The sequence below is a fragment of the Schistocerca gregaria genome, chromosome 1 (genome assembly GCF_023897955.1).
Source record: "Schistocerca gregaria isolate iqSchGreg1 chromosome 1, iqSchGreg1.2, whole genome shotgun sequence".
Taxonomy (NCBI): Eukaryota; Metazoa; Arthropoda; class Insecta; order Orthoptera; family Acrididae; genus Schistocerca; species Schistocerca gregaria.
Genome location: NC_064920.1, coordinates 1044381043 through 1044396213, shown reverse-complemented (window position 1 = coordinate 1044396213; position 15171 = coordinate 1044381043). Strand labels below are relative to the sequence as shown.

General features: G+C 44.2%; 1 protein-coding gene across 2 annotated transcripts in view; it reads right to left on the bottom strand.

The window, feature by feature from the left end:
- The window catches only part of LOC126280740 (mucin-5AC), a 400966-nt gene that overhangs the window by 144605 nt on the left and 241190 nt on the right, over window positions 1–15171 (bottom strand). For both annotated transcript variants that reach the window (XM_049979789.1, XM_049979788.1), the window contains exons 4-5: window positions 11215–12762; window positions 5769–5944 (exon numbers count right to left, since the gene is read on the bottom strand). In XM_049979789.1, the coding sequence (XP_049835746.1) occupies window positions 5769–5944; window positions 11215–12762 (1724 nt within the window). The remainder of the gene's footprint in view (window positions 1–5768; window positions 5945–11214; window positions 12763–15171) is intronic.

Genomic DNA, 15171 nt, shown 5'->3' with positions numbered 1-15171 from the left:
CAGATAGCATCCAACGAGCGCCATGCTTGTTAATCGAGAGGAGAAATACCTGCCGCACGTGATTAGCCGAGCGGTCTAAGGCGCTGCAGTCATGGACTGTGAGGCTGGTCCCGGCGGAGGTTCGAGTCCTCCCTCGGGCATGGGCGTGTGTGTTTGTCCTTAGGATAATTTGGGTTACGTAGTGTGTAATCTTAGGGACTGATGACCTTAGCAGTTAAGTCCCATAAGATTCCACACACATTTGAACATTCTGGGAAATACTTTTAACATGCGTTACGGCATCTTCATACTGCCAACCGGAAACGGTGACCTACACCTCATGAACGTAAGGCAACAATACAAACACTACTGATCAGTCACAGGCGCAGTGTTATTAAGACCTTAATCAACAGATGGGAGCCAGTAAACATAGAGCAGCTTATCGACCTAATAGCAATACCAAGAGCGTTAACCAGGATTCGAATCTGCGACAAAATCCTGCCTCGGGCATGGATGTTTGTGACGTCCTTAGGCTAGTTATGTTTGTAGTTCTAAGTCTAGGTGACTGATGAACTCAGATGTTAAGTCCCATAGTGCTTAGAACCATTTTAACCATTTTTTAGGAGCACCGGCAAACAAAGTCACTTAAATGAAATCTACCCTCGGGCAAGGTGGACTATCGTCTGGAGAAATGTACACAGCAAAGTCTATCACCTAATGCTAAAGCTATGTGTCACGTGATCGTCAACGAAACAATAGCAACTAACGGAAAATTATACAACATCCACCTCAGCACAAGTTTCACAAGAGAAATATGTGCTCTAATAGATGTGTTAAGTCACAGGTTCACATGCAGAATCAAATCTGATCTCTCGTCTCAAACCTAAGGAGACTTGCGACCACAGATCGTACTATCTCCAAACGCATCCACATAATGGAAATGGTGAGTGAAATTTGTTCGCAACTGCGAATACGGACATGCTTCAGCTGCACGGCGGAATGACAACAATGAAAATTTTTGCCGGACCGCGACTAGAAACCAGATTTCCCAATCCTCGCTAGCGGCCGCCTTACCGTTTTTTTCCAATTTGTTCGATGTAGTTCGTTGTGTTTCGTCTGGGCGAACGTCACAAGACATCCGTTCAAGTTGATCGTTAATTCTTTGACTCAGTTTTCTTTTTATTACAGAGAGCACGCAACTCTCTGACCGAACACACTGAGCTACCGTGCCGACACCGTTAGACTATCCGAGCACACTTCCATATATCGTCAATCATGAATTTACAACCTGCACTCGCATATCCATTACGTATATTCCCGTATGGGGGAGGCGTTTTAATTGAAAATCGTCTACCCAGTGTCAGGATATAAATACGATATTGTAATGCCTATGTTGTTCCGGAGTACGATGCAGTCTCGCTGCGGTGACTACAGCCGTTATGAAATACACGGAATGTATTCGCAGATGCGAATATGGCCAACCGTAAGATGTATCACGGAAAGACAAAAATGAAAAGTTGTGTCAGAGCGGAACTCGAACGCTATCGCGAGTGGTCGCATTTTTTTTTTTAATTTTATTTTGTTCAATATTGTTCGTTGCGTTTGGTCTTGGCGGCCATCACAAGACATCCGTTCAAGTTGATCGTTGATTCCTTTACTCATTTTTTTTTAATTGCAGAGAGCGAGAGAACACGCTGAGCTACCTTGCCGGCGTTTAAGATTATGAGACTTACGCGCTACATACTGCGCTACCGAGGCACGGTGCTATTCGAGCACGCTTCACTTCCAGATCCAAATGAAGGGACATTGCATCGCACTTCCGAACAACACAGGCATTGGAATATCAGAAATAATGAATCGTAAATTCCGCGATACCCACGACCCAGATGCTTGGAAAAATTGCTACCGTACTTATTTAATTGGCGACTGACAGCCGTTTTCAACAATTATGACTCGTACAGAGAAACAGAGAATCAAACAATAAAATTCTACAATAACTACGCAGAATTATTGGAAACATGCTGAACATCATTATTACAGCATGATAATTAGGGGAAAGAAAAGGAAGCCAACAATTGTCAAAAGAGCCGGCCCGAGTAGCCGTGCGGTTCTAGGCGCTTCAGTCTGGTTCCGAGCGACCTCTACGGTCGCAGGTTCGAATCCTGCCTCGGGCATGGATGTGTGTGATTTCCTTAGGTTAGTTAGGTTTAATTAGTTCTAAGTTCTAGGCGACTGATGACCTCAGAAGTTAAGTCGCATAATGCTCAGAGCCAATTGTCAGAAGAGACTTAAGTGTTCCGAAACCCCGAGGTTCCATGCATGAGATGGAAGAAATCGCAGACAGAGCCCAAGGCAAAACTTCTGTGTTATACTTCAAAATGTGATTTTTTATGGTAATATTACTATGCCCAATAATGTGGAGAGGCATTAATAAATGTTTATTCTCTGTAAAAGAAAAGCAAGGCCAGAGTCTTCAAGCACTTAACCATTGTGGTTGTTAAAGTCGACTCGGTATCGTTGCAATCACGTTTACGCGGCCAGAAATCTGTCATTTGTCGAGGCAGTTGTTTGTTATGTCTGATAATTGAAAAAGGAGTTTCAAGTATGAGGAAATCAAGTGATTTCATATGGAACAAGGCAGCTGATAAATATAGGACCAAAATTTAAAGCAAACCGTAATGTAAATGTGTCAGAATAGGCTGAGTTAAAGAAAATTGGTCAGGAAAGAGGACTGATAGAATGTGAGGAAACATGGTAACGGCATCTGAAAACAACCTTCCAAAATCGTGTTGCTAAATGACAATGCTGCCAGTAGTATTGATGGTGTGAGGATCGCTTCAATATACTGAAGGACTGACGAATCAGTATTGTCACTAAATATTGAACGTTTGTGAGTGATGGCCTAGTGCCGGCCGGTGTGGCGGAGCGGTTGTAGGCACTTCAGTCTGGAACCGCGCGACTGCTACGGTCGCAGGTTCGAATCCTGCTTCGGGCATTGATGTGTGTGATGTCCTTAGGTTAGTTACGTTTAAGTAGTTCAAGGGGCCTGATGACGTCAGATGTTATGTCCCATAGTGCTCAGAGCCATTTGAACCATTTGATGGCGCAGTCGATCTTCCTTCAGTAGCTATCTTGGCTCGATACCTCGCTCTAAATTGAAGCTCTGATTACTTGAGGAACTACTGCGGCTAATTCAAAAAGGCCGAAAACCGTGGCTCTGAGGAAAAAGTGAGAGCGACTGTTTCCTTGCAGAGAGAGGTGACGTCACAGCGCAACTAGCCGTACGCCGCGGATTGTGGATGTTGTCCTGTGTGGATTGACAGTCACATGCGTCTGTATTGGGTCTGCAGGACTGAACGGAGAACACAGTGTGTCGTGTACGACTCGGCGTTCTAGCTTGGCTTAGTTCCAATGTGGATCGCGCTTTCGGTGAATGCATTAGATGTTTATCTCCTATTGAAGGCGCCGCTCCAGATGTAACTTATGGAACAAGTTATTAGCGATACTGTGTGGAACGTAGTCAGCCTTGGGTCGTCGTGTGGCTTATGTACATGGGAATGGTACTACAGCACTAACAATGAAGGTCGAAGCGAAAGTTTATTTATGAGCACTATCCTGCTCTAAATACACCGTGTGAAGTCGCCATCCTGGTAACCACACACATATTTAGTTTAAGTTTTCGCAAAGTGACGCGACAGAACGAACTTTCCTCAAATTTAAAGAGTGCCGTGCGTCAAGTGATTTTGATAGTCAAAATTTCCTAGTCGATTTTGTTGTGTTGCAGGATCTTTTGAGTTGCACGAGCTATTACTGTGTGTGGAAGGTGTGCTACTTAAATTGTTGTAAATCCAAATAAGAAGCCATTGAGGTGGCATGTACAAGGGATACGAGGCAGGCACCCAATCTGAATTTAACGCCGTCACGCAAACACATGGAGTTATCCTACTTACCATTTCATTGCTTATTTTTCAAATATTGATTTTTTTTATAAATTTTGAATATTTCGGTTTCATAATTTATTGTAAAGTTGAACCTAAGGGTTTTCAAAATTCATGAAACCTCTGAAAAATGAAAGCTTTGGACGTCTCATTTTTTTTAAAATCTGTTGTAAAATTTTGCCCATTGGAAATTGAAAGTTCTGAATGTTTTGCGGTTTTTACTAGTCGTAAATTTTACTAAAAGTTTTGGAAATTTGTTTCATTGTAAAGGTTACTTAATTTAGATTCAAATTTTCTTGCTGTGGCAGTGAAAGTAAACGAACGCGTTGCTAAAGATTCCAGCAAGTTGTAATTTTAAAATCACCAGTCTCTGGTATTTCATACAATGAATAAGTTCTATTAAAATAGTAGTTACACAATTATTGTCTCATTACCTCTCCTGCCCCGTAAGCTTCGAACCGCCTGTTTGGTCAAAGTTAATTAATATTTCACAACCTTAAACAAAGCTGACAGAAACAACATACATAAATTTTCAAAATATAAAGTGTGCAGCCAAATGGTTCCATAAGTTTAACGTAAAAACCTTGATGAGGTTTCGATATCATTGAGAATGTCTTCTTCAGAATTTAAGAAAATTATAAACATACATAGAGGGCTAAGGAGGTCATGCCAAACATCAGAAAATGTCTAAAAAAGTACTTCATGGAATTCTTATAAAAGATACAGAATGTTAAAAAAACAGACATTATACTGTCTAATGTCTACTGTTTTAACGATCTATACCTATTGCAAAAGTTTTTACTGTGTCCACAGCGGACTTTATTTACGTTTTCTAGTGTTTGACTTGGCGTTCTTGACTCGTCAGGTATGTTTAGAATTCTGTGACTTCCTTCAGAAGAAGACACCCTTAATGCTCTTAATGCTATCGAAATCTGGTCAAGGTTTTTACATTAAACTTATGCAACCGGTTGCCTGTATAATTAATATTTTTCTGTTTAAAACTGTCTGAACGTACGTTTTTAAAATTACAGGACCAGTGTGCAGGCCCCTTAATGGGGGGTAGGACGTCAAAGAGGCCGACTTGGAGCAGGAGAGGCACCACAGGACATTTCAATTTCCACTGGGTATACTTTTACAAATAAATTCATGACCAGAAAGGATTCAGAATTCACACTCATAGCAGTGGAAGTTCTAAAAGATAACGAAATAATTTTTTTTTACATGTGAAATTTCATCATTTTTTTCACTTACTAATGGCTGTCTTTATTGTTGTGGTACAATTTTCTTCATAAGTAAGAGAGATTCTTCGATGAATTTTGCACAGCATACAACCCATACTTAAAGGTGTATGAAACTCTAGAATTTTCAAAATCTGTTAAAAACTGTGGTAAAAATTGAGGTAATTAACTATAAAATTTGTGTTTTTTCTAAACACGAAGTTTAAAATATAACAGCTCATTCGTTTTTTCATCAATTAAATAAATTCTAGAGTTACTTACACCTGTGAGTATGGTATGTATGCTGTGCAAAATTCATCGAAGAATGTCTCTAACTTATGAAGAAAAGCGTACCTATAGCAACAAATCTGCCATTAGTAAGTGAAAAAGATGATGAAATTTGACACGTAAAAAAATCATTTTGTTATGTTTTCGAACTTCTACTGCAATGAGTGTGAATCCTGAGTCCTTCCTGGTGATGTTTACAAAGTTTTATGAATTTATTTGTAAAAGTATAGACACTGGTTATTAAAATGTTCTGTGACGCCTCTCCTGCTCCAAGTCGGCCCGTTTGACGTCCTACCCCCCTTAATGATATTGTGAGACGACGAGCTGTGGCACAGCGTTTGCCTACCTGGAAGGTGCCGGGGTGGCAGCCGCGGTTGCCGGCCCAGCAGGAGCCGGTGCCGTTGGGCCTGCGGGCGCAGTCGCAGACGCCGCCCACGCAGCGGGAGTTGGGGTCGGCGGCGCGGCACTGCAGGTCAGACACGCAGGGCAGCCCCAGCGAAACCGCCGCCATGGGCCGCATCCCTACCAGCACCGCACGGCAACAGCCAAGTCAGTGGCACGCTACAGACTTTCCTAAAACTGCCACACACGAAGCAATAAGAAAGGAAATGTTTTTTAAGCGGAAGTACCGACGCGGATTGTCAGTCTGCCTGTCCGACACAGGCCAATGTTAACATGTTGTTGTTGTGGTCTTCACTCCTGAGACTGGTTAGATGCAGCTCTCCATCCTACTCTATCATGTGCAAGCTTCTTCATCTCCCAGTACCTACTGCAGCCTACATTCTTCTGAATCTGCTTAGTGTATCATCTCTTGGTCTCCCTCTACGATTTTTACCCTCCACGCTGCCTTCCAATACTAAATTGGTGATCCCTCGATGCCTCAGAACATGTCCTACCAACCGATCCCTTCTTCTAGTCAAATTGTGCCACAAGCTCCTCTTCTCCCCAATTCTATTCAATACCTCCTTATTAGTTATGTGATATACGCATGTAATCTTCAGCATTCTTCTGTAGCATCACATTTCGAAAGCTTCTATTCTCTTTTGTCTAAACTATTTATCGTCCACGTTTCACTTCCATGCATGGCTACACTCCATACAAACTTCCTGACATTTAAATCTATACTCGATGTTAACAAATTTCTCTTCTTCAGAAACGCTTTCCTTGCCATTGCCAGTCTACATTTTATGTCCTCTCTATTTCGACCATCATCAGTTATTTTGCTCCCCAAATAGCAAAACTCCTTCAATACTTTAAGTGCCTCATTTGCTAATCTAATTCCCTCAGCATCACCCGACTTAATTGGGCTACATTCCATTATCCTCGTTTTGCTTTTGTTGATATTCATCTCATATCCTCCTTTCAAGACACTGCCCATTCCATTCAACTGCTCTTCCAACTCCTTTGCTGTCTCTGACAGAATTACAATGTTATCGGCGAACCTCAAAGTTTTTGTTTCTTCTCTATGGATTTTCATTCCAACTCCGAATTTTTCTTTTGTTTCCTTTACTGCTAGCTCAATATACAGATTGAATAACATTGGGGGAGAGGCTACAACCCTGTCTCACCGCCTTCCCAACCACTGCTTTCCTTTCGTGCCCCTCGACTCTTATAACTGCCATCTGGTTTCTGTACAAATTGTAAATAGCCTTTCGCTCCCTGTATTTTACCCCTGCCACGTTTAGATTTTGAAAGAGAGTATTCCAGTAAACATTCTCAAAAGCTCTCTCTAAGTCTACAATTGATAGAAACGTAGTTTTGCCTTTCTTCTAAGATAAGTCGTAAGGTCAGTATTGCCTCATGTGTTCCAAGATTTGTACGGAATCCGAACTGATCTTCCCCGAGGTCGTCTTCTACCAATTTTTCCATTCGTCTGTAAAGAATTTGCGTTAGTTTTTTGCAGCTGTGACTTATTAAACTGATATTACTATATTTTCTTGAAGTCTGAGGGTATGTCGCCTGTCTCATACATCTCGCTCATCAGATGGTAGAGTTTTGTGAGAACATATCAGTGTGTAATACACCGTAGGTGGGTGTGCCCGTGGACTGCTACTCTGCCTTATCTTGGATGCTAGAGCTGTTTTTCTGTATCTGGGGGACCGTCACTTTATCTAGCCTCAACTCAATCATCCGTCATCTGACTATTCTTGCGCAGCACCTAAGCCAGAAGTCGTCAAGAGCCATTATTGACATTTTGGGGCGGCACCTAGAGCCACATATGTGCCGATTGTATTATAAGTGAATAGCTTACGTAAGTTAGTATGTTGTGAGCTGGCAATGGACTAGCTATCTTAAGGGAGCGGTAAGCTGGCCGTTGACCCCCCACTTCCAAGCTACCCACACCGAACAGATCGTTAAAATTTGGCATTATTCGGAACACACTAGGCTGACCGCTCTCTGTTCGAGATTGTTGCCATCCTCAGCGATCCCGAAGTTGTGACATGTCTTGTTTGTGTGAGTGGATGATTAACTGATTACTGGCTGTAACTGCCCTTACATTCAAAAGCATTTTCCAATATGAAACGCAAACACGATGCAGAAATTTGGTGATGGTCGGAATGTGCTGTCGATGGGTGGTTTTCACAGAATGATTGGTAGTCAAAGGCTCGTACTTTTAGCCAATAAACAGATTTTAATAATACTTTCAAAGTGTGTTTTTTGTGAAAACACACACTTTTTAAATTGAAACAATATGTATTGACAATAAAAAACTAAAAGCAGGGTAAATTAGAATGTCAGTGGTGTTTGCTGCAGATTTATAGTGCGAGTCTTTTATGACATATCGTAATTTGAAAATTTCCCACACCGGCACTTGTGCAGTACCTGTAGGTTCACACACTAAAGAACAGCCGGCCGCGGTGGTCTCGCGGTTCTAGGCGCGCAGTCCGGAACCGTGGGACTGCTACGGTCGCAGGTTCGAATCCTGCCTCGGGCATAGATGTGTGTGATGGCCTTAGGTTAGTTAGGTTTAAGTAGTTCTAAATTCTAGGGGACTGATGACCACAACAGTTGAGTCCCATAGTGCTCAGAGCCATTTGAACCATTTGAACCAAAGAACAACACATGTGCATTCACTAGTTCTATGGATTCTGACCAGTAGCGAGACAATTGACTATGATAGGTTATGTTCAAAATGAGCACCGGCAGCGGCAGTACACGTTTTGAGTCTGATTTGGAACGACTGCAGCACACGTGCTAGCATTTGAGCAGAGGTGTCCGAGCAGGCTGCAGTAACACGTCGTCCACTCTAGTAGTGCGCGTACTCTAGCTATTAAACAACTGTGGTCCTTTTCCATCCCTTAAAACGCTGCTCGGAAAATGCTTTTGTAAGGCGTACTGAATAATTATTTTGAATTTTATCCGTTTGAGCTCCATGCCATCGTCCTCAACGTCGAATACTTGGCAACTAGTTATTAACTTTTAGGGTCAACTGTCAGCACCTGCACCAATCTTCGACCCTCTGTAGCACTTCCTGCACTCCGCTCATGGTCGAAATAAAGGAGAAATAACCACAGTGAAACCATATAGATGGCTCAAGTGGATAAAAGAAAAGGCATGTACAGGGTGTTTCAAAAATGACCGGTATATTTGAAACGGCAATAAAAACTAAACGAGCAGCGATAGAAATACACCGTTTGTTGCAATATGCTTGGGACAACAGTACATTTTCAGGCGGACAAACTTTCGAAATTACAGTAGTTACAATTTTCAACAACAGATGGCGCTGCAAGTGATGTGAAAGATATAGAAGACAACGCAGTCTGTGGGTGCGCCATTCTGTACGTCGTCTTTCTGCTGTAAGCGTGTGCTGTTCACAAAGTGCAAGTGTGCTGTGTACAACATGGTTTATTCCTTAGAACAGAGGATTTTTCTGGTGTTGGAATTCCACCGCCTAGAACACAGTGTTGTTGCAAAAAGACGAAGTTTTCAACGGAGATTTAATGTAACCAAAGGACCGAAAAGCGATACAATAAAGGATCTGTTTGAAAAATTTCAACGGACTGGGAACGTGACAGATGAACGTGCTGGAAAGGTAGGGCGACCGCGTACGGCAACCACAGAGGGCAATGCGCAGCTAGTGCAGCAGGTGATCCAACATTGGCCTCGGGTTTCCGTTCGCCGTGTTGCAGCTGCGGTCCAAATGACGCCAACGTCCACGTATCGTCTCATGCGCCAGAGTTTACACCTCTATCCATACAAAATTCAAACGCGGCAACCCCTCGGCGCCGCTACCATTGCTGCACGAGAGACATTCGCTAACAATATAGTGCACAGGATTGATGACGGCGATATGCATGTGGGCAGCATTTGGTTTACTGACGAAGCTTATTTTTAGTACCTGGACGGCTTCGTCAATAAACAGAACTGGCGCATATGGGGAACCGAAAAGCCCCATGTTGCAGTCCCATCGTCCCTGTATCCTCAAAAAGTACTGGTCTGGGCCGCCATTTCTTCCAAAGGAATCATTGGCCCATTTTTCAGATCCGAAACGATTACTGCATCACGCTATCTGGACATTCTTCGTGAATTTGTGGCGGTACAAACTGCCTTAGAGGACACTGCGAACATCTCGTGGTTTATGCAACATGGTGCCCGGCCACATCGCACGGCCGACGTCTTTAATTTCCTGAATGAATATTTCGATGATCGTGTGATTGCTTTGGGCTATCCGAAACATACAGGAGGCGGCGTGGATTGGCCTCCCTATTCGCCAGACATGAACCCCTGTGACTTCTTTCTATGGGGGCACTTGAAAGACCAGGTGTACCGCCAGAATCCAGAAACAATTGAACAGCTGAAGCACTACATCTCATCTGCATGTGAAGCCATTCCGCCAGACACGTTGTCAAAGGTTTCGGGTAATTTCATTCAGAGACTACGCCATATTATTGCTACGCATGGTGGATATGTGGAAAATATCGTACTATAGAGTTTCCCAGACCGCAGCGCCATCTGTTGTTGACAATTGTAACTACTGTAATTTCGAAAGTTTGTCTGCCTGAAAATGTACTGTTGTCCCAAGCATATTGCAACAAACGGTGTATTTCTATCGCTGCTCGTTTAGTTTGTTTTGCCGTTTCAAATATACCGGTCATTTTTGAAACACCCTGTATATACTACAAGGGGCGTTCAAAAAGTAATGAGCCGGAGGCATAATTAAACTAACTAGTACCTGTATGTTAGAAGTATTGACCTTGGCTGTTGAGACACTTATTCCACTGTGACATAAAGCGGTGAATGGCTGTCTCATAAAATTCCCGGGGCTACGGTGTTAACCAGTTCCGCAAGTACAGGTGGGCGTGGTCGTCAGAGGTGAATCGTTTGCCCCTCAGAGCGTTTTAAAGGGGGCCAAAAATGGCGTAATCACAGGGAGAGAAGTGCGGACTGTATGGAGGGTGGCCGAGAACCTCCCATTTGAATTTGTGCAAGACTGCCACGACTGTGTTGGCTGTATGAGACTCTGCATTGTCGTGGAGCAGAATGACCCCACGGTTGAGACTGCATGGTCGTTTTAATTTGATCACTTGGCGGAGGGTGGTCAAGGTTCGCGATACGTCAGCATAACATTTCCTGCACTCGTGTGAACGACGGCATCCAGCTGTACGTGCGGAACTGATTAACATCGCAGCCCCGGGAATTTTATCAGACAGCCATTCACCGCTTTATGTCACAGTGGGGCAAGTGTCTCAATAGACAGACGGACAGGTATTGGTTTCTGTACTTATGCCCCCGGGTCGTCTCTTTTTGAACGCCCCTTATGTAATACGATGTTTTGGCAAGAGCTAACTTACCTGCCGCAAAACTCGTTGCAGCCAGCATCAAATCGTCTTCTGTAGAAGGTTTTTCGGCTGACGTCACTTCGGTAACAAACAGCGGTGCAGACGATGAGCCGGATGGTGGTACAGCTTCAGAGGCAGCTGACGCTTCCTGCGGTGTCGACTGGTTGTCGGTGAGCTCTGAAGGCACCACTCTCTCAGTGACTGATTCATCTTCAGTGTCATCCTGTAGAAGCGGTTCCGAGCTGGAGGTACCTGGAGTCTCCTGCGTCGGGGTCGCCGGTTCTGTAGAGGAGGCACCGACTTCTACGTCATTCGTGGCGGCATCTACACCCTGAGTCGTCGTTACAGGAGCGTCGGAAGAAGCTGAAGATGAAACCCAGCCGTCATCGATGGAGGAAGACGTATCCTGTGCAGTTGTTACCACTAGCTCGGAATAGGCCGAAGATGATGACACCCAGTTGTCATCGATGGAGGAAGACGACTGGTACTCCGTCGAAGTGGCGTAATTGGCATCAAATGTCAGCTCTGTACCGACGCTAAATGGAGGTGGATGACTCGGAACGGAAGCTGAAGTTTCAACCGAATCTGATGCCTGATTGTCGGGAAAATCTGTAACGGTCGGAGAAGAGATTTCGACGTTTTCTTCGAAGTACGTTTCTGGTTTCGGCGTCGTCGGTAGGGCTTCAGGAGAACTACTGGTCGATGCTTCAGGACTAGATGATTGAATAGTTGAAGGAGCAACGATGTCGCTAACATCTGCAGGTTGTGATGGCGATGATGTGTCCAATGTCGCTTCAGAACTTCCGAAAATGTTTTCTGCGGCTTCAACAGGGGACGGTGAAGAGGTTAGAACTTCAGGTTCTGATGATGTACTGAACACTGGAGGAGACGTAGCATCTGCCATTAACGGAGAGGTTTCCGCTTCCATTTCGGCTGTTACATCCCTGTAAGGACCCTCCGTAGCTGGCGTAGGATAGGAGCTGGGGACGGGGTATTTGATGGAGACATCTGGCTCACGCTCGGTCACTGGTGCAGCATCGCTGGTGCTGAAAGACGCTGCCAGTGATTCGGTGAATGACGACGTTGTTCCGCTCGACAAGGCTTCGTCCGCGCCTGAAGTGCTACTTGTCGCCTCGGGGCTTTGCGTCGTGGAGGCTGCTGCTGTGGTGCTTGGCGTGGTAACTCCTTCTGTAACGATATGCACAGAAGTGCTTTCCACTGTAGTGTGTACTGTGGTGCTCGGTGTGGTGGTATGGTCAGGGGTGAATGGTGCGGCAGTCGTTGTTGGTGCGGCAGTGGTGGTGGTGGTGGTCTCGGTGACGGCGCTGGTGACAGGCGGGTGAGTGGTGCCGGCGTCGGCAGGAGCGGCCGGCGAGTGCAGCAGCGGCGGGGGCGGGAAGTCTTCCTCCTGGGACGGCACGCAGAGGCTGCCGCGAGGCAGCATATGCGCGTTGCAGCCGCACCGGCCGAACAGCTTGGGGATGAGGAAGTGGCAGTGCGAGTTGGCGTCCCACAGGCGGCAGTGCGCGTCGCTGTAGCACACGTCGCCCGGCTTGGCCGCTGCAAAATAAAAGCACCGCGTCCGCGGCTTTAATCTCTGTTCCTTGCCTAGGTTAGGGGGTATTATCTAAGTCTGCAGGCTTCCGCCACCGTTCTCACTACAGTCATAATCTTCTGTGCTGTTAGGTAGCGTCATATTTCGTGAAACAATCGACGTTTCGACCTCTCAATTTACCGTGGATACCGCAAGATCCTGAAGATGATATCAGCAGAAGGGTCGAAACGTCGATTGTTTGAAGATTTTAGCTTCCGTCAGGGGTACCGTCTAACACAACAGTTCGCAACCTGGAAATATTCACCCAGTGATGAGATTTACAGGGTGATCAAAAAGGCAGTATAAATTTTAAACTGAATAAATCACGGATTAATGTAGATAGAGAGGTAAAAATTGCCACACATGCTTGGAATGGTATGGGGTTTTATTAGAACAAAATAAAACAAAGTTGACAAAATGTCCGGCAAATGGCGCAGGGCAGCAAAACGTGAGTGACTGCGCATGAAAATCGTCATGCTTGGCCTCCTAGGTCCCCAGACCTCAGTCCGTTCGATTATTGGCTTTGGGGTTATCTGAAATCGCAAGTCTATCGTGATCGACCGACATCTCTAGGGATGCTGAAAAACAACATCCGACTCCAATGCTTCGCCATAACTCGGGACTTGCTTTACAGTACTGTTCACAACATTATTCCTCGACTACAGCTATTGTTGACTAACGATGGTGGACATATAGAGCATTTCCTGTAAAGAATATTATCTTTGCTTTGTCTTACTTCGTTGTGCTAATTATTGCTATTCTGAACAGTTGAAGCGCCACCTGTCGGACATTTTTTGAGCATGTGTGTCAATTTGTACCTCTCTATCTACATTATTCCGTGATTTATTCAGTTTTCAAATTTATACTGACTTTTTGATCACCCGTTACATTGTGACAAAAACCAGAAGGGGGCGATTTTGTTTCAGTCATTAAACTAAATTAGTTTTAAAGGATCAGAACTATTGTTACAATTTTGTAAGCGTCTAAAGTGCCAGCCGATGTGTCCGAGCGCTTCTAGGGGACTGATGACCTCAGATGTTAAGTCCCATAGTGCTTAGAGCCATTTCAACCATTTTGAAGCGTCTGAAATTGATTATATCAGTTATTACTAATTACCTTTTTCCTAAATTACTAGTATTAATGCGTCAAACATGATAGGATTGGAAAATAACAGCCAACCAGATGCACAATTAAAGGTTTATTGACCCTTTACCATACGTTCGACGGATATAAATTTACATGAAATATATTCGGAGTTGCCAGTACGGACAACCCTCGGCTGTATACTGGAATAACGATAGTGAAAATTTGTGCCCGAGCGGGATTCGAATCCGAATTTCCCGATTATCGCGAGAGGTCACTCTACCCTTTTTTTCGTTATTATTTTCGTTATTTGGTGTAGAATGAGATCACGGGACACCCCTACACGACGATGGTTCAATACTTCACTCACTTTTTTAAATTTTTTTTCTTAGTCAGAGGGCAGCCAGTCTCCTGACTGAATGCTGAGCTACGAACAGGTTCCAAGCGTTTCATAACAGCCGTAGTAGGCACAGTATTTGCATGTCCGAAGAAACATGACATCGTACTTGTGAACAACAGAGACACTTCAACAGAATTTTGTTCCGCCGACACTGGGCAGGGACTTTCAATTAAAATGTCTCCCCTGTACGGAAATATACATGATGTGAGTAAGTTTGACTCGACTTGTAATTACTGAAATAACATCACGCATCTTCTCATCTATGAATTTTCATTTCGATTTCTCCTCCCCTTCTGGGTGCTTCAGATTTTCGTCAGGCAAATTAACAATAACATTATGTAAAAATGAGGTACTGTAATAACTTGTAACACAATAAGACTCTAGTAATGTTTTCTTATAGTGTAAGACAAGCTGGTCTCAGATGAGGATTGTGCGCAGATGAGAGAATCTTGCATTGCCGTCCTAGTGGGGTGGGGGAGGGGAGTTTCTGCCGTTGCCTTCCTCTCACCTGTTACGAAGTTTCAAGTGTGATATGTGCCTTGTGGATGAATGTGGAGACTGATTTTCCTTTCGTTGGTATGACGAATGAAAGGTGACGGTGAAACTTGCGTCGGTTCATAGCCTACTCCCCTCGAACACTGCAAAGAGCACCGCCACTAGTAGCTCTTCCATACGACACATGAGTTACCATCAAGTCTGTCGCATGCCTTGACGCCATGAGGGATTAGGTATGGAATTTGACCTAAAACACAGGCGCAAAGTCTAGTTGTCACTCATTCTAAGTCACCATTTCTCTTTCACTTGCCGGCAAATATTTACCTTCCACTCAACAATCATCAGGAAGAATTGGTACTTTTTCGAACGATAATAATGTTCTAGTAAATCCCGTTAT